The following is a 20,179-nucleotide window of genomic DNA, read 5'->3' on the forward strand; positions in this document are numbered from 1 at the left end:
TTGGACACAATGGTGCAATCTTCAACAATGTTATGGACAAAAACAGAAAAGTGATATCGACATTGTGCAAGTCTTTTAAGGAGGATTTCAAGGATTCACCTGTGCAACAGCTGTGTGGTTCAGGACCACATGGGACGGCCTTACAACCTGAAAGAGAATATGGATATTAAACATTTCTGTAATGTTTTCATGAATGGTACCTGCACCTTATTTGGTGGCTGGAGATTTTAAATTTGATGTGGTCAGCCATTTGAAATAATTTTTCAAATCCACTTGAAGTAGAAGGAAGAGGTCAATGTCATATTATTCTACAATACTGTACAACTGTGAAACAGATGGAAAATTATTTTTTTATGTGATGAGATCTGTTTGCTGGTCCTAAATCTCGAGGGAGGTCAAACCACAGGGAGATACCAGAGCCACCAGAGCTCCTACGGACTGAATGGGGGCCGCAGATCTCCCTAATTCACTTTTTTTTTTTAACAGAAGACCTACAGTATATCCCACATATGAACTTGGAGTAAGTCTCACTTCCTGGGCCACTCTGCTGGGTACAAGTCTTCCAGTGGGCGGTGGGGAAGCAGTGAAGGACAGCGTTTTGCAGATTTGAGTCGCTGACAACGTCACAAATGTGGGCTGGCTGATCCGCCGAGGCCAGAGGCGAGGGCTGCCTGGAGCGTTGCCTGGCTGAAACAGGGGGTTGGACTGACCGGAGGAGGTTTGGCAGCATCTGTAGAGGAAAAACATTCACAAATACTGGAATCAGAGATGGGGCAAAAATATGAATATGAATAAAATAAAATAAAACTAAATCTATATACAGCAAACAATATAAACTTTATATCTATATATATATTTATATACAGTATATATATACTGTATATATATAGGGCGAGAGAGAGACATAGAGAGAGAAAGAGAACGAGAGATAGAGAGAGAGAAAAAGAAAAAAAGAAAGAAAGAAAGAAAGAAAGAAAGAATCACTTAGTATTTAAATACTTCACCTCTTTGTGGTGTTCCTCTTTCTCCTGTGACACAGTGAACCTGCAATGACCAGGACTAGCAGAAGGCTCGCCGCCAGTGACACACCGATAACAACAGCAATATCTGTCCCTAAACACACACCACACACACACACACACACACACACACACACACACACACACACACACACACACACACACACACACACACATGGAATAGCCTCTAAAAACTGTTACAAGTGCACGTAAACAGAAAAAAAGAACCCAGAGCAGGTGGCCTGCACTGTACCTTTGGGCACGCGGGAGAGCTCCACATCGCAGGAGGGTGGCGCCCAGCCGGGGTCACAGTGGCACTGCCTCTTGTGGTTACAGACCTGGTTACAGACATTTTTGGTTATCACGGCACCACAGTGGAGCTTGAAAGGAGTGAGAGGGTGAGCGCCTGTCTTACCCCGTGGTTGTTGCATTGCGCGGAGCAGTTGTTTGTCCCATAAACTCTCCTCATATCCTGACACAGTTGATCGTAGCAGACCTGTAAGATGGATGGACAGACGGACGGTCAGAGAGCTGATTCACGGGGGAACAGGGGGACAAGAGTGGCTCGTTTTGTCAACAACGTGCGGTTTTCCCACCATGCCGTCTCCGCACTTGGTTCCTGTCGGCACCAGCCCCAGGTCCGTCGGTTGGTTGCTTTTCGGGTCAACGGTCGCCTCGTTGCATTTCTCCCCATTGGCCAGTGTGACGATGGACATCTTGGACGTCACAGGGAACTCTGAGCCACCTGAGCAGAACAGCTTCCCACACGTCGCACGCCTGCAACCAGAGGATATACCCCCCGCCCCCACACGCAGACTTTAGATATCCCATGAAAATACATGATTAATATGGAAATTTGGTGATGGGGTACATACTGGTTGGTGCATCTCTGGCCGAACAGAGTCCTTTTGCAGCTCTTTTCGTTGTAGCAGGCGTCTGATGCTACTTTAGCGGCTAAAGGAGGACGTCAAATGAAACATAAGCTTGCTGTGATCTCAAGCATTATGCCGATTTACAATCAGTTATGTACGTATATATATATATATATATATATATATATATATATATGTATATATAGATACGAATAGATAAATCAAAAGTAAAGTACAATTTGGTTCTACTGTTTAAATCTCGAGTGATGAACATAGAAACTTTAACTTGATAAAAGGAAACAATTAAATGTATTTTCTGTTTTGTTTTTTTATCACACGGAATTCATATGGGTCACCTAAAGATCCTTTCAAATTATAGCAGAACAATAGAAACAATTGCATGGGTTTACTGAGGATTAAATAGGTGCAGTAAAAGTATTAAATAAAGAAACCTTCACGATAATAACACATTTGCATGCACTGGGTCAGCTCTGATCTCCCTCGTCCTGGTGGTCGTCTTACCTGGCCCCCAGAGCCTCTTGCAGTGCTGTTCCATGGAGGGACACTGGCCGTTGTAGCATAGCCCCCTCCCATAGTCACAGGACAGGCCGTTCTGGGCGTAGGCGTCAGCAGGACAGGAGGCGGAGAAGCCAGAGCAGTATTCTGCCAGGTCGCAGTCCCTGGCGCTGGGCCGGCACACACTGCTCGTCGCCCTCAGCTACAGAACGCAGGAGGGACAGACACCGACACACTTTTATGTCCAGATACAGTTTCAGCTCAACATGTGATGATGCCTCTTTTTCATCTGGCAAATGCAGAATTAAGCAAAACCTGTTAATCTTTGGCAACATGTCACTGAAAAAATCTGTCCATTTTCTAACAAATGACAGTCGATGTAATAGTAACTGGTAATTTACAGACTTTTTTCATTATAACTCATCCCACTTGCAAAGGGAATTCTGGGGAAGATCGAACACGCACAGTCAAACTTGTCTCATGGTTGTTATTTCACTGTCTGTGTGTGTTTATTACCTGACAATTATGACAACATTCTCCTTCGGCGCACATGGCTCCTGCGTTTAGTGTACAGGTGCTGGCGTTACAGCATGGATTCATGCATTCCTGGAAGACAGAGAGAGAGAGAGAGAGACAGAGAGAGAGAGAGAGAGAGAGAGGGAGAGAGAAGGAGACAGAGAGACAAGAGAGACAGAGAGAGAGAGAGACAGGGAGAGAGAGAAACAAAGAGAAGATGAGATTATGAGGAAAGTAAGTCCCTGTGTGTGTTGCTGTCTTAATTTTGCACCAAGCACATGATACCACACACCTCTACAGCCCCACAGTCACATTCTTCTCCAGGCTCGAGGAAGGCATTTCCGCACACAGGACCTCCCTGGATGCGATCGGTGGAAGGAGAGTCCAGCAGACAGGATGGGTTCATCTGCTCCAGGAAGCTGCTGAGCTGCTGCTGGCTGCAGCTGCTGAACACCTCTGGAAAATCTGTCCTGGAGAGCCGGAGGTGGAGGGGGGGGTTAAAAAGGCGGCGTTCCTTCCTGGATCGGGACAGTATGGCGTTAAATGAACTGAAGACCTCACCCAACACTGTCAGCCATGATACAGCCTTTGGACGATGCTGCAGAGCCACAGATGCACTTTTCGCTGTCATGGGACAAGCCCAGGTTGTGGCCCATCTCATGGGCTATGGTGGAAGCCACTCCGATCGGGTTGGAATTATGATCCTGGAGACAACAAGAGGTTTCAGCTCTTTTGATCAGGTTACCTTACCAGACCGTACATCAAAGCAGCAAAAAAACCCATAAAATATTATTTTTGAAATTCCACCATTCTTCCCACCTGGTTCACAGCTCCGGAGTTTGAGGAGCACATAGCGTTAGTCATGGCCAAGCCAATGGTTGAGCCCTGGAAATCCACCCCTCTAAAACAATCAAAAGGATATAATGTTTGATCATGCAAGGTCACTCACTGCAGGTATAGGATCCGACCCTTCGCCTGAGGAGCGAAGTGCAGTGTCTTACGTGACGAGCTGCGCGTTGTCGTGCTGGTTCCTCGGCAGGAGGCTCTTCTGGCGCCACACCATGAAGCGCTCGAGCGTGACCTTGGGGTTGGAGCTGACCTCGATCTGGTCTCTGTAGGCCCACATCTCCAGACCGACCAGCATCACACGGAGACCCACAGGACGATACAGCTGGAGGAGGAAAAAAGAGTTCAATGAAGAAGAGAGCTTGGCCATTCTGGAGAGTTTATAGAGTCTAAGCTCTTCTCGTTTTCTGGCTTAGGAGGAGCTTTGGCTCACGGATGAAATCGTTTGTCCAACATCAGTGGAGAAAAAACAGTGAACAGTGATCCGTTTGGGTGTGATCTGAAAACATAAGATTTCCGAGATTTTGGAAAATATAGAGTGTGAAATTTTGTTAATTTCAGGAGTTTATTTCTTCTTTATTGTGTTCAGGGTTCATCCTCAGCAGTGAATTATTATTTATTTTCACTACATTTAGTTTTTTGCAAGGAATCAATCGAGAGTATAAAGCTTCACGGCAATGTAAAGGTTAATGTTTCACTGCAGACTGAGCCCACATCACAGCGAGGTACCTTATCTACATGGTTCGCCACTTCAAGCATCCGTTTCTCCACAGTCTTCCAGCTGCCAAACTTTTTATACTAGAAACAAATGATAAAGTTACGTTAACAATAACATTAACATCCAAAAAACAAAAAGGTAATGATATCATTGAAAAATAAGAACACTGTTGGATTGAAAAGACTCCTGTGACAGATTCGTACCTCCGTGTTGTCGACCACCAGAACCATCTCCACCGTCCTGGATTTTCCAGCTTGGACTTTTTTAAGGCCGTTGTTTTTCTGAGTAGTAAAATAAATAAATGAAAAAAAGTTCAAGTGTGAGCATTGTGATGTTTATGATGTTCAAACTGTAGGTGTTTATGTTTTCATGCAAAATTTGGAATAATTTCCTTAAAAATTTCAGGTTTTATACTACTTAATTTTAAATGTTCCGGTTTATTTTCCATTATCCTGTCATATTTTATGATGTACAGTTCACTGAGAGGTTGATTGTATATCACGCTTTCCCGATTTATTGACCCTTTTCATTTTTATATTTCTATATTTTTTATTATATTGTTTGTTATTATTACTGCCTATTGTTGTTTGATTTGAGCTTCTGGGCCACTGACATCTATCTATCTATCTATCTATCTATCTATCTATCTATCTATCTATCTATCTATCTATCTATCTATCTATCTATCTATCTATCTATCTGGCTGTCTGTCTGTCTGTCTGTCTGTCTGTCTGTCTGTCTGCCTGCCTGCCTGCCTGCCTGCCTGCATACTGTCTGTCAGTCTATCTGTCTGTCTGTCTGTCTGTCTTTCTGTCTGTCTGTCTGTCTGTCTGTCTGTCTGTCTGTCTGTCTATCTATCTATCTATCTATCTATCTATCTATCTATCTATCTATCTATCTATCTATCTATCTATCTATCTATCTATCTATCCATCCATCTATCTATCTATCTATCTATCTATCTATCTATCTATCTATCTATCTATCTATCTATCTATCTATCTGTCTATCTATCTATCTATCTATCTATCTATCTATCTGTGTGTACGAGGGTGTTGATGTCCTTTACCAGGCCGTCTAGTTGGAACAGTCCAGAAGGGAGCGATCCATAATCATAGAAGGTGGTTGTGTTGCCACGGGAACAAGAGCTCCTCTTCCTCCGCAGGTGTCTGTAGTTGTAAACTGCGTGAAGCCCTGGCTCCTCACTGTTTGACCCACCTGTGCCCTTTGGATCTTGCCCCTTCGGAGCAAGAGGTTCTATGAGGTATAACTGGTCCTGCATGCGGACGAACCCCCTACAGTATAGTAGACAGTATACATCAGTGTACATACTGTACTGTCACTCAAAAATATTTGACAATGAGCAACTTTTGCTTCCTTTTGTCTGCTGTCAACATCAATAGAGATTCTGATTGTTGTTTTAATTGTATTTAAATTGTTTAATTTAATACTAATAGTAATAATAATGATAACAATAACAATAACAAACTAATAATAATAATAATAACAATAATAATAATAATAATAATAATAATAATAATAATAATAATAATAATTGTAATCAGAAAGTGGAGTGTAAATCTGTGCTTTTCACAGAAACCCGGCTTCATGGACGACCCTGGTCAGTCTGAAGAGATGATTAAGTTAGTCTGGACCAAACATGTATTTAATAGTGTTAATTATAGAAGTAATGCCTGTGGATCTTAAATGTATTTCGCTTGAAGGTCTTTGGACTGGAAACATCCGTTCATCAGTTTTCCCTATGGCCTCTATCATACAGAGGCCACTTTGTGCCCTTGAGCCTCTTAGCGGTTCTCCGTCATTTAGCTGCCTCACACATGTCGCCACAAGGTTGTTTAGGGAGTTGTTTTTTAATTGCAATAATTTTGAAATGGTTTTAGTGTCAAAGAGATGATTTAGGGGATTTGTGTTGGAATATTCATTCATCCGCTCGTCAATAAGAAATGCAAGATTGATGGTTATTAAAAAAAAAAAAGAATGGAGCATCAACCGCACCCCACCACTCCACCAAAGTTTCTCTGAACTGAAACATTCTGAAGTCATTCTTAAGACTGACACACACGTACGCACACCTGCGCACACACACACGCATGCACGCATGCACGCACGCACGCACACACACACGCACACGATTAAATAGTGGTTATTGCTGTTACACCGCTATACGGTGCAACTGTGACTCAAATTGAGACCCAAAATAGTGTACTGGGACCCAGCTTCGGTTACCACCTCAAACTGAACTTTACTGGGTGTGCATCAGCTCCTCCCTTTCAAAACGACATTATACGTCCATGTGTGGAACAGACTAAATTGCCGTAAAACCTGACGGCTCCAAGTGCGGATCACAAAGCAGACATCAGCGACGGGCTGCTTCACCCACCTGATTCCTGAGCAGAGGCCGACACTTGCAGACGACTCTTGCAGCTCCACAATGTGCCCGTGGTAGTAGCAGTGAGCCTTGCATCCGGAAACATTGGTGTCAATAACTCAATAAAAAAAACAAGATTTTTTAAAAGATGGAAAGATATTTTCCCTCTACACTTGCAAAAGAAAGATTATTCTCTACTATTCTATATTCTATATCTCTATTCTATTATTCTATATTCTCCACCCTCATTACATTATCCATGCATGGGAACAGTGAACGGCTGCCTATGCTATAGACTGTATGAGTCACTAGGAGTGCAGTTATAACTTCTTGGTTTATGGAATTATATGGAAGTATTTTGAAGATTGGATACTTAAATACTTTAAAGTATTGATCTTCATAGTGAGATGAGACTTTTTTTTAACTTTAAAATCAGGTTGTTACGCTCTGCTCTTTCAGAATTACCTGATCCTGTCTTAGCTATGACTAACTATACATCAAACAGGAGATCATGTATTTAAGGTTGATGTATGAATGTGAATGTAAATGCCTGTTAATAAGATCTATGAATCAGAATCTATGAATAAGATTTCAAGACAAGTGTTTAGTGGGAGGGTGACATACTGTAGGATATCCTGTGTCAAACCCAAGCGCTAACCTTTGCCGTTAAGCCTAAAAGAATAGGTTTCGCCATTTTTCATTTTCCAGGTCTTATTAAAATGTTGGTTCTGGTCATTTATATAATCCATCCCAGTTCACAGCACAACATCCCTGAACACTTTACTTTTGAGGATTAAACTACCACCATGTTGCAGCTTCTCACTGTGATTATATGCAGTCCAATGGGGCAAACACTGAAGTGAAAACAACATTTGAATCATTTTTGGAACCATATAAACCATATAAATGCCACCTAAATGCCAATAGGTACATTCACCAACTAGTTTACAGCAATATATCTAAGAAATTCTAACAATATGGACCACATTCACATGACTAAACTTGTATAGACTGCAATTCAATTAAAAAATAGACAGAAAGACAGACAGTCAGATAGACAGACAGACAGACAGACAGACAGACAGACAGACAGACAGATAGACAGATAGATAGATAGATAGATAGATAGATAGATAGATAGATAGATAGATAGATAGATAGATAGATAGATAGATAGATAGATAGATAGATAGATAGATAGATAGATATAACCATTAAAATGTATGTCTTGTTTAGTTTGGGACATTTCATTTGATAAAACTTTTGTTTTAATTACTAATGTTGAATGGGGAAGAGCGGTACACTCACCTCATGATCTGGTAAAGATGTTACTTCAGCTCCTTGCTGGGAATGGTGTGTGACAGAAAAATGTCTCCCGAGCAGATTTCTAGAATCAAAAGAAATGACACGTAAAGGTCTTGATGGAAGCATCACAACACAACAGACATTTAGCCTCTTGTAAAAACAAGCAGTTCTCTTTCGATGAAACTCACCTGTTCTTTTCCAGGTAGAGAGTCCAGTTCTGTCCAGCTATGGTCAGAGAATATGCGATTACATGAGGGTGTTTCTGGAGAATAGGAGCAAGACGGGAAGAAAAAGAAGATAAAGGTAAAACATTATGGGTAACATGTAAAATCATGTGCATATTAAACAAAGTCGATAGAAACGTGTGGACCTACTTTACCTGCTGTGCCGGATTGGGATTTTGAGATAAATCTTTTAGTTCCTGAGGTGTGACAGTTTCATATTCTATCACATGAGGTAGTGTCTTCTTCAGGCCATCCACAATTATCCCTGGAAATGTATACATTTAAGAGTGGCAAGAAAGAAAGAAAGAAAGAAAGAAAGAAAGAAAGGGAAAAGACAACACTCACCCCAAGAGGAGAAACAAGCACACATAAAATATCCCAAACATTTCATCTCTGTAACGGTCTAGATCCCTGGCAGAGAAAGACTGGATGTGTTGCTTGCTGGGAAACAGCAGGGGCCCAAACCCCGCCTCTGTCAATCTCCGCCCGTGTGATTTCCGGAACATTACAGTCTTAATGCCGAGCCTATGACTCGTTTGTGACAGTCAGTGTGATTAAAAAAGTTTACGTTTTTCATAATAGAACAACGTAAACGGCTATTTAGTTGCTATTTAGTAACGTGATAATAATAATAATAATAATAATAATAATAACAATAATAATAATAATAACAATAACAGCAACAACAACAACAATAACATATAAATGACTGTCACTGTCACTTTCCATGTTTCACTGTGATCACTACGTCATCACAGGCTGCCGAATTTATTCGAATAATCACTCAACATCCTTCACTCTGGCTGTAAAATAAATAATTAGTAAGTATTCCAGATGAGTGATCTGTATATTACGTCTATTAAGTAGTTGTGTAGCAGAATATTATTTTGTTTTCAAAAAGGGGGAAGTTCACTGAATGCCATGAAAGTTCGCTATTTTGGGTTATTATAAGGAATGTGTGCTTATTTAAAAAAAAAAATGCACAGTCCACTCCATTGATGGCGATAAATCCGTGACCCCTCATTGTTTTGACTCATTTAAGTTATTTGATAACTTCATTTCAACAGAGGCCTTTGTCGCCATCTTCTGGCCAAACGGTTGTTGGATTTGGTCAAGCGAATTGTTTAATTAATGTGTTTATTTTGGAATAACGATGTGTTTGGGGCTTCTCAAATGACTCCGTATTTGGACATAATGTAAGATGCATGTGGTCCAGTAAATGAGATACTACCGGCGGCTATTGAAAGCAGCCAAGGCAGCCAGGTATTATGATGCATTCCATCGACAAGGTACTCGGAAAAACCGAACACCGACTTGTAAAAGTGCCAATGAGCGGGCAAGGAGCCGTAATTTCAAAAATTGCTATTCTTGGGCTCATCGCTCGGGTCCGAATTTATAATATACACCGTATAACAGACCTAACGCCACGGCACCAGCGGCGGATAACAGCGAAGAAAATTTGTCTTTGCAAGCCTACCAAACAAACAGAAGTAGCGGAACCGAAAGGGTCCAGCTGCGGACCTTTCTCCGAGGGCCCCTCGGGTCATTACGTTCATCGTTCAACACATTTAGCTCGGAAGCGGGGACACTCTGGAATTGCGGATTTCCGTGGTCGCCGGAATGCCCCATGTGACGTATTTACTAAGCGCCATCTCCAACCACAACAGCCGCGGCAGCGGCGCTGGTGTCACCGGTTCTTGTTTTCGAAGGCACCGAGATGTTCCAGCTGGATGCGTCCGGAGCTGGCGACACCCCGACCCCGTTCAGCTTCACCCCGCAGCGGCTCCACCTAAACAAGGACCACGAGTACTTCGAGGTACTACGTGTGTTAGATACAGTGTTCATGGTGTTGAACGGTGACAGGCTGAAAGGCAGTACTCCGGCCCTTTATTTAAGTAAAATTACAAATACTCGGACACAAAAGTTCTCTCGTAAAAGTACCAATTTGAGAATACTACTTTATGAAAGTCATATAAGTAAATGTGCTTCATAGGTAGGTAGATACATAGGTACTTGTCACATCCAATGCTCTGATATAACAGAGCCTGTATAACTTCATAAAGTATTACATTACATTTAGCAGACGCTTTTATCCAAAGCGACCTACAATTAGTCAAATACGGACGCAGCCATCAGGAGCATTTAGGGGTTAAGTGTCTTGATCAATGACACTACAGCATGCTAGCAGGAGGAGCCTGGGATCAAACCAGCAACCTTTAGCTCTACCTCCTGAGCTATCACCCCCCGCTACCACTATTAGATCTCTACACTAATTGACCTAAAACAATTATAAGTAGTATCAAAGTGATTTACAAGAACTGAATCTAATGAATCACTGGTGAGAAGTAAAATAGTCCCCGATTTAAAACAATAAATTAAAAAATAAAGTGGAAAAAAAGTATTGATACTTTTTGATTGATTGATACTACTAAAAAGTCAAAACAGTCGGAAACGGAATATATTCGAGTAAGTAATTGAGAAATGTACTTGAGTACCTTAACAAAGTACTTGTACTTAAGTATATTTAATTTTGTATTACTTTCCATCATTGCTGAAAGTGTGTGTGTGTGTGTGTGTGTGTGTGTGTGTGTGTGTGTGTGTGTGTGTGTGTGTGTGAGAGAATCTGCTCCTTCAGGACGGGGACATCCACAGACACATATATCTGCAAAACCTCTTTGGATCGGAGACAGATGAGAAGCCAAAGCTCAGGTAAACACATTTCAGGCAAAACAGGAGATTATTGAATTGATTTCTCACTTTACTGTTGATCAGTCACCTCCAAGGCAAAAACAACAGCTCACCCCTTAGTAGCCTAGACCCCGTGGTTCTCAGCGTGGGGACCCGGAACCTCCCAGGGGTCCTTCAAGAGGGTACAGAGGTCCTCAGCAAAATGATTAATAGTTAGACTTCACCATTATTTAATGTAGAAGATGTTATCACCATTAGAGGCTGTACAAGAATGACTGTTTTGATCCTGGTTTCCTTTAGTTATCTATCTTACTATGATATATACACTAAATCGTATCAAACAAAACAAATCTCAGATTGGACACAAAATCCCAGAGACGAAATCTTATCAAAATGCGTGCCTGGCCTAATGCGTATCAAATTGACGGTCCTTGATATGAAAAGGTTGAGAATCACTGGTCTCCAAGCTATATTTCTAGATCTATATTTTAATATTTATTCTGTATTCACTATTTATATTATATTCTATATTTTATATGTCAGCTTTTCCAGCATTCTTACAAGGTCCTGGAGGTGCTTGAATTTCATCCTCAGAAATTGAGTCCTTAAGACCTGGAATACCTTGAAAATAGCCCCTTTTGTGCTTAAGTGCTTGAAAAGTCCTTGAAAAAAAATGTTATAGTTATTGCAGGGACATAATGTATGTATTATAGGTGATGCAGGGAAATGTAAATTTAACCCAGCATGGTTGGAAACACACCTTTGTTATAGTAGATGACAATGAGATTAATAATTATTTTTATATACTGTGTGTGTGTGTGTGTGTGTGTGTGTGTGGATATATATATATATATATATATATATATATATATATATAAATGACATTTAGATTATATTTAAATTAATAAAGATACAATTGAAAATTTCATGTTTTATTTTGCATCGTTGAAAATGGCAAAAAAAGTGCTTTTGTAATGCCTGAATGAACCCTGTTTCTCTCATTCCCTCCTCTACCACCCTCCGCAGTGTGTCAGAGTTCGGCTGTCACACCTCAGGGTGCTTTCAGGTGTTCGGTAGCCTGGAGGAGTACGAGCACCATTACAACTCCCTGCACCGACACGTGTGCTGCACCTGCCGGCGCTCCCTGCCCTCCGCCCGCCTCCTCGACATTCACATCCAGGAGTGGCACGACTCCCTCTTCACCATCCTCTGCCAACGACAAGATATGGTAGATTCAGGATAGGTGATCCATGCCCTTGAGAAATGCACTTTCAAAACACAGACGTCTGAGTGATGCCTCTCTTTATTTCCAGTACCAGTGTCTGGTGGAAGGTTGCGGCCAGAAATTCAGGATGGGTAAGCAGAGAAAAGACCATCTGATAACAATCCACAAGTACCCCCCTGACTTCAGATTTGACAAGGCTAAAAGAGACCGAGGGTAAGATGTTCATGTTCTGTCCACTAGATGGCAGAACACACCATTATTCCACATAGGTAGGGAATTGAATTCATTCAGGAACAAATTTCTGTTCACTACCTGCTAATAATTGATGTGTCTGCATTGATTTCACTTTCCAAACTATTGTTTGATAATATATATATATATATATATATATATATTTTTTTTTTTAAAGAGCAGAGAACTTAATATTTCTTGAGCCTGGATACATTTCAAATGCTGACACTTGGTTTCTTATACCTGAAAAACAATTAAGAGGATGGTGTGTTTAATCCATGGGGATAGGGTTGTGTTATTTCAGTTGTGTGCATTTCATTTTTATCTTTACTTAACAGGACGAGTGAGATGAAAATCCAGAAAAAGAAAGAGCCCGGTGGGGAGGTGATGGAGGGTGTGTGTGAGTGTGCGAGTGTGTGTGAGGACGTGCCAGAGCAGCCAGAGGAGGACGAAGCCATGGAGCTCCACGTGTCTCCTGAACCGGGGACACGCACTGAGAGGAACCCGGAGGTTTCTGCGGCTGATAACGGCACTGCGGGCAGTGAGCAGCGAAAACCTCACTACTCCTACAGGTTAGTCTTTCGAAAAAAAACCATATTGTCCTGGCAGAAGAGCTGTTGTGCAATTGTGACAGTTATTTAAATTAATATTCTTATATTTTTATTATTTCTATTGTTCTATTTTCCTAAAATTGCCATTGTACAATATACTCTATTTAATTGATTGGACTTTTTGTGCCACTGTAATAATTCACACCTATCCATCAGGAGAAAATCCATGAATATTGGAACAAACAAATTTGGTTGAGCTGATGAAAATACACCTCATACGCATTTCATTTTTGGGACATTTTTAGCATTGGCTTAGAAATCCCCTAAAATTTAGATTAAAACATTATTGTAGAATGTTAAATCTCCAAAATGATTGCAATTATCTCAAATAATTGGGTTTTGGCGATTATGTTTGTAACAGCTCTACTTTGTATCGTGTTTTTCACTATGTACATCTTTGTGCAGGGTTTATCATGAGCTATCGAGTGTGTACTTTATTGTAGTATTTTAAATTAAATTCTCTTGGGGCAGAGTTGGTTTTAAGGGGCTCCTCTGCACTGAGTTATATGGGTCAGTACATTTTATATTGTGCTGAATAAATGGAGCCAGTCGCAGGGATTCCAGAGTGGAGCGAATTGGTCCAAAAATGTAAGGAGGCAAGGAAACTGCTCAGGCGCACCAAATGTAATATAAAATGTAATTTGTAGATATGTATGCTATAAAATATATTTATATTTGTATTTCTTTATATTTTCATAAATATCCTTCCCTTTATCTATATGAATATATTTACCTATTTTACTAGATTTCTTACTTTTGTATTTCTATCTGTTTTTTGTTTTTTTTAATTGAAATCCTTTTCTGTGCCGGTTTTCACTAATAGGAGGTAACGAGGGCACTTTTCATTGTACAGCATGTACAATGCCCGTTGTGGTGTAAAAATTGAATATCAGAATTTAATTAAATAAGATATTTTTTTAATCTCCAAAATATCATCAATCTCATGTCTAAATAACCGGCTTTGTTTATAATTTAAAAGCTCTACATCGCCCCCTTGTTAAAACAAACAAACAAAACATTGAATAAATAAATAAATAAATATGCTGTCCAGTAGAATTGTAACAACTGGCAGTGTAAAATTAAAAATGCACCAGTGGTGTCTGCATATTTCCTCCTTTAAGTGGTCAGGAATGTGAGAAGCAGGTTTTGATCAACCATATTCTCTTGTTTTAGGGTCCCAGCGTCTGTGTGCTTTGGTCAAGGTTCTGTTCGAGGGTTCAGAGGTCGAGGAAGAAGAAAATAAAATGCTGGAATAAAGCCCACAATTCATAGTGTTTTCATGGTGAATCCATTGGTGAGACTTATTAAAATGTATATTTATATTATTGCTTTTAAGTGTGATTGAGCACCATGCATCCTTAACTTTGAATAAACCGTTTTTTGATATCCATGTATTCAGATGCAAATTATCTTTCTAAAAGTGAAATCATTAGGGTTTTTTCTCTCTCTTACATCAACATGTGAAACAGATAAACGTCCTGTAAAACGTCTACTGTAGCTGTTACTTAAACAAAAAATCGAACATTGAATTAGGTATTTGTAATTATTTTAAACTAAGCTGAAATTTTCAGGATTGGACAAAGTCACAAATGTGAAAATAAATGCAGAACAATATGCAATTTAAACTTTATCATTAGTACTTTGCGATGATGATGATGATGATGATGATAACAATCATTATAATAATAATAATTATTATGGTTATTATAAATAAAATAACCCATCAGGAATTCACGGCATATATTTTAATAATGGTGCAAAACAATTCTCTCCCATAAAACGTATCATACACTGTACACCGGTGATTGTGATAAATATGTAATCTTTTAGCATTTTGTTTTTGAAAAAAATAAAATAAAATAATCGATCACTTATTTACACCTTTAGTGACAACGGAGCACTATTGATAAATTGGAATGTGGACTTGTTTTTTAAATAAATCTAGCTGTGCATTTCCTTTGAGGTAATGTAGTGTAAACCGTAGAACTTAAAAACCAACGAGAGTAAAGATGCGTATTTATTTTCGATAAAATATTACTGATTTAACAAGGTTTGACAACATTTAGAATATATTGGTCCACAGTTCTACAGTTATTGCCTGTAATGGTTCAATGATATCGGAAAACCGTGTCGCGTCGCAGCGTATTGTAGAGAAATTCGTTTTGGTGGAAATAGGAAAAACAACAGTAATTACATCTAAAGCTGAACAGGGACATTGGTTGGACCTGTTTTATAACAAAACTCTTTAAAAAATACCAAACTTATAAAAGATTAAATGAGGGTTGAAATATGCAGGCGACCGTGCTACATATTATACCGTTTATGCATATTTATTATGGATGTAAATATCCTATATTTTATTCATTTACTGTCATTGTTCTGGTGGTAATATTTTAAGTGACATTAGTTATGATATTTTAAGTGCTACACAGTTCTGTGTTTGGTTTCTCATTTGTAAAGGGCAATTTCAGCGAGGTTTATTTCACCAGCCTGTAACATAGTCATTATTATATTATTTTGGGGTTCCTTATTGAAAGAGTAACACTTGGGACCAAGTAATTCACACAAATGGCAGCATGAAGCATAAGGATGGTGTTAGTCCTGTTTCATAATGACATGTAAGGTGAGATAAAGACTCATCCGCTTTCCTCAGGATAAACCCTAACATTTATCTGTGATATCATCTGTTTTCTTTACTTTAGTCTTGCTTTTTCCTTACACTCATTCGATTTTAGTCATTAATCGCGTCTGTTTCAACGGGGCATTGGCTTTAAGGCATTTTTTCACAAGGCAACACTTTCCCCCATATAATGTAAAGTTCTTGGGTGTAGCGCGTGTTAAGACAGGTAGTACATCCCATACGGTCCACTGTAGAGTCCCGGTTGCGACATGGCGGGCCTGGGTCCGTGCAGCGCCCCGTAGAGGGCCGGGGCGCCCACGGGGGCTCCCAGCGGGAAGGGGAAGGCGAAGGCCGGGAGCAGCGGCTTGGCCGCCAGCTTGAATTTTTCCAGCTCGGCCTCCTGCAGCCTCTTGGCCTTGGCCCTGCGGTTCTGGAACCAGATCTTGACCTGGGTCTCTGTGAGGCACAGCGAGCTGGAGAACTCGGCTCTCTCCGCGATGGAGAGGTACTGTTTCTGCCTGAACTTTCGCTCCAGGGCCAGCAGCTGGGAGGTGGTGAAGGGGGTCCGGGGCTTCCTGTTGTTCTTGTGCTTCCGCAGGGTGCACGGGGGTGGGCTGGGGTGTCCTGAAAATCGATGTGCACAATTACATCGATTCTTCACGAATAATATGAATTACTTAGTTACTCTTAGTCAGTTAGTAATACTCGCAGTTGTTGCCAAATGATTATCGTTTATATTAAATATATATTTGGGGGGATAAATAAAGTCAGAATAAACAAAGTAAAACATATTTAATTTTTTTAATTTTAACACTTACAGACTCACCATTATTTTTTAACTGTTAAGCATATTTTTTTTAAATGGTGAGTCTGTCTGCATTACAATTCAGCTTTTCCCAAGACACGTTGGCCCAATACAAGACACCATTTGGAAATTTTAGTCGCATATGTGTGTGTGTGTGTGTGTGTGTGTGTATATATATTTATGGAGCGCACACTCACTTTGCGGAGAAGTGTACGGGGACTGGAACCATGATCGGTGATCCGGGTCTCGGTGGTTAACCTCTTCCCGCTTGCTGAGCTCCGACAGGTCCAGCTCTCCTCCCAGGGCGTAGAGTTCTCTGGGCGGCGGACAGAGCGCCTCGTCGGGCTGGACGCGGCCGAGACCGCGGAGGTCCGGTGCTGAGTCGGTGGTCCCGGCCCCGGCCCCGGTCCTCGTCCTGGTCTCGGTCCTGTCCGACATCAGGGACTCCACACTGAAGGGCAGGTCCGGCGCGATGGTCTTACGCTCGTAGGCGGGCGGCGGGTCGAGCGGACAGGTGTCCCCTGGGGGGCCCGGGGTCGATCCCTGCGCGGGATTCATCGTGCACGAGTGGGGTGCCATGCACTTCACTCCCCGTGCGGTCCGGGCGCGGTCGTGTTCGGCGCGAACTCCTCCGCTGAGCGCGTCGGTCACTCGCTTTCATTACTTGGGGGGAGGCGCGGCGCTCTCTCCCCCTTTATATACCTCCGAGGGACTCTCTCTCTCTCTCTCATCTCACCGCCCGCCTATCACGCTGCCCAACGGAGCCACGTGTCCCTCCTTTAACGCGTTGTGATTGGTCAGGCGTTTCCCGAGCGACAGCTGAGCCGCTATGTCGACAGGTAGACGCACATTTAGAGAAAATATTGTTTAAATATGTCTCCATACCCCCCCACGAGTCTACATTAAGATGTCACACAAAGCTGTACGGGTTTTAAAAAAAAATTAAAATGTTTGAGAATTCAGTCGAATTCATTAGGACTTTAAAGCCATCCAATAGGCTGGGATTTTAATTGATGACGATTTTAAGATAAAAATGTTGTCCAATTTTTTTTAAATTCATATTGTTGTGAACATGTGTCGCCCTATTCACCTTTGCCCTGCACTAAATCTATAGTACTGTTAAAATAAAAGTCTTAGGACCTGCGGGACAGGTGTCACGTGTTGCTGTTGTTGTTCCAACACAAGTTCAAGGTGTTGTTGATAGACGTCAGTGGTTGTTTTTTATTTTTTATTTTTAAAGCATTTTGTCGTTCATCGCATTGTGTTTATGATGCATGTAGACCCGTGAAGGTCCGACCATTTTTCACGGGGGCCGTGGCTGCACCGATTGTCTGTCACGCAATCGGTTTGAAGTGAAGTTAAACTGTCTCCCTCCCTGACGTGCTCCACACTGATTTGATCCTCCCGAACTGGCGCCCCTCTCTCTCTCTCTCTCTCTCGCACGCACGCACACACACACACACACACACACACACACACACACACACACACACACACACACACACACACACACACACACACACACACACACACACACACACACACACACACACACACACACTGCTCTTGACAGTGTGATGGATCGCTGAACAGCCATATACACAAGCTACAATGTCAAGTAATTGAATCAGTGACATTGCATTCTCCATGATGTTCCACTTATGAATATCTTTACCCCATTTTCAACGACTTCTGCTTTGAAAAGGATTCAGAGTCTTTGTGTTTTACCCATTGATCTTTTTTTAGATTGAATATTACTAAAGAATTTTGCATCTATCTATGTATCTATGTATCTATGTATCTATCTATCTATGTATCTATCTATCTATCTATCTATGTATCTATCTATCTATCTATCTATCTATCTATCTATCTATCTATCTATCTATCTATCTGTCTGTCTGTCTGTCTGTCTGTCTGTCTGTCTGTCTGTCTGTCTGTCTGTCTGTCTGTCTGTCTGTCTGTCTGTCTGTCTGTCTGTCTGTCTGTCTGTCTGTCTGTCTGTCTGTCTGTCTGTCTGTCTGTCTGTCTGTAATTCATCCTACAATGTGCACATGTGTGTGTGTCCCGTCTGGGACACTGGTTTTCCACAGCAGTGGGTCGTTTAAGGAGGTAATTGTGGTTTTCGAAACAACCCCTTGCGCCTTTGAGCAGAACATGTCGAAACAGGCCTTGTATATTTTATCTTTTTTGTCTTTCTCTTTCATGGCAGTTGACAGGATGTACCGTCCCCAAGCAAACATTAGGAAAAGGGCCTAAGTAGTGTGGGATAAACATTTAGGAAATGCAAAGTGGGGAGGTTCATAGTTAAAGTGTATCATATTTAAAAGGAGGGGAGACCTACTTATTGAACCAGAACATAACCCCACGTCTCAGTGTCTCTGCCAACATGGGGCATGTCAAAATATCAATGGATGGAAGATTTGAAACCTTTCGCGATTTAAGTACAGTACATTACATTTTGTCTTTCAAGTTGTGGTTGGAAGTTACTGTCAAATAATGAAGAAAGGTTTTTTTTTGGTTGAATATTTTCACTTATGTTGTGTAATATCATACCACCATTCATACATAATAAAAAAAATAAAAATAATAATAATAATAATAATAATAATTATTATTATTATTATTTTTATTATTATCATCACAAACACAACTTTGATTCATTTATTATAATAATAATTATTATAATTATTAATATTGTTATTATTATCTTTATAATAATAATTATCATTATAATTATAATTGTTATTGTTATTATTATTATTCCACATGATAGAACATAGGATATTCTGTAAGTTGTGTGGGGTGGTCACAGAGTATCCAGAGACTATAAATCTATTTACATACAATGCACAGATAATCCATCATACACATTTTAATTTAATGGTGACACACACACACACACACACACACACACACACACACACACACACACACACACACACACACACCAAGAACAAGAACAATACCTTATTACCAACATTTAACAATATGCAGAAATAGCAATGTAAATATACAGCAGTGAAACATTTTTAAACGACAATCTCTCTTCCGTTCTTCCATGTTTGATCACTTTGGATCAGTCACATTCCAGGCAAAGCTGCTGCTGAGTGGAGAGGATGTGGAGCTCCATGCGTTACCTTTAACTCTTATCTGATGGAGCTCACAGTGGAATGCAACAGCGGGTCAGCCTCAGTTATATCAGCAGTATTGGGGTTGTTCCCTTTGTCTCATCACCTGCTCTGCATGCAGACTGCAATGTCACAGAAACCGAATGGGGAATTCACTAATACATGACACAGGGTCAAATTCACAACGAATGGATTGTGGCCGCTAAAGGCACTATGATACGCATGTCAATTGTGCCCACTATCTGCCCCGACTTAACGTCTGATTCACATAAGATATTGCACTAATGATATGACGGCGCAAACACGCCCAGAAAGTTTTGCAGCTGACTGCAATTTGCTCTTGTTTTGCATCAGATTGCAGGAATCCATGTGGCAAACTATAAATGGTGGCTTTACACCAAGAACACAGTAAGCTGTTCAATGGCAGAGCGAAGGAGAAAAATGGGTATCAATGGCTCTGAGG

General features: G+C 40.8%; 3 protein-coding genes across 4 annotated transcripts; 1 reads left to right on the forward strand and 2 right to left on the reverse strand.

Moving 5' to 3' along the window:
- Positions 1-1,000: 1,000 nt before the first annotated feature.
- On the reverse strand, positions 1,001-9,961 carry adam8a (ADAM metallopeptidase domain 8a; the record flags this gene model as incomplete). Its single annotated transcript, XM_080016966.1, has 17 exons — positions 1,001-1,113; positions 1,273-1,357; positions 1,435-1,515; positions 1,616-1,796; positions 1,895-1,973; positions 2,414-2,609; positions 2,924-3,013; positions 3,216-3,393; positions 3,485-3,627; positions 3,743-3,824; positions 3,925-4,094; positions 4,499-4,567; positions 4,691-4,768; positions 5,557-5,782; positions 6,889-6,965; positions 8,370-8,443; positions 9,883-9,961. 17 exons carry the CDS (start codon positions 9,959-9,961, stop codon positions 1,001-1,003), a joined length of 2,001 nt encoding a protein of 666 aa, XP_079873092.1.
- Positions 9,962-10,090: 129 nt separating this feature from the next.
- Positions 10,091-14,546, forward strand: znf511 (zinc finger protein 511). The gene is made up of 6 exons (XM_080017098.1): positions 10,091-10,221; positions 11,041-11,114; positions 12,120-12,321; positions 12,407-12,531; positions 12,888-13,121; positions 14,334-14,546. Exons 1-6 carry the CDS (start codon positions 10,123-10,125, stop codon positions 14,401-14,403), a joined length of 804 nt encoding a protein of 267 aa, XP_079873224.1. The 5' UTR covers positions 10,091-10,122; the 3' UTR covers positions 14,404-14,546.
- Positions 12,160-17,188, reverse strand: LOC307242590 (homeobox protein MSH-C-like). 2 transcript variants are annotated; one of them, XM_080017100.1, is made up of 3 exons: positions 16,783-17,188; positions 16,023-16,404; positions 12,160-12,302 (listed from the first exon to the last, which is right to left on the reverse strand). In XM_080017100.1, exons 1-3 carry the CDS (start codon positions 17,162-17,164, stop codon positions 12,293-12,295), a joined length of 774 nt encoding a protein of 257 aa, XP_079873226.1. In that variant the 5' UTR covers positions 17,165-17,188; the 3' UTR covers positions 12,160-12,292. The 2 variants fall into 2 exon arrangements, with proteins under 2 accessions (XP_079873226.1, XP_079873225.1); XM_080017099.1 differs by lacking the exon at positions 12,160-12,302 and having other exon boundaries at positions 14,775-16,404.
- Positions 17,189-20,179: the final 2,991 nt, after the last annotated feature.

Source organism: Zeus faber (assembly GCF_960531495.2).
Source record: "Zeus faber genome assembly, chromosome: 16".
NCBI lineage: Eukaryota > Metazoa > Chordata > Actinopteri > Zeiformes > Zeidae > Zeus > Zeus faber.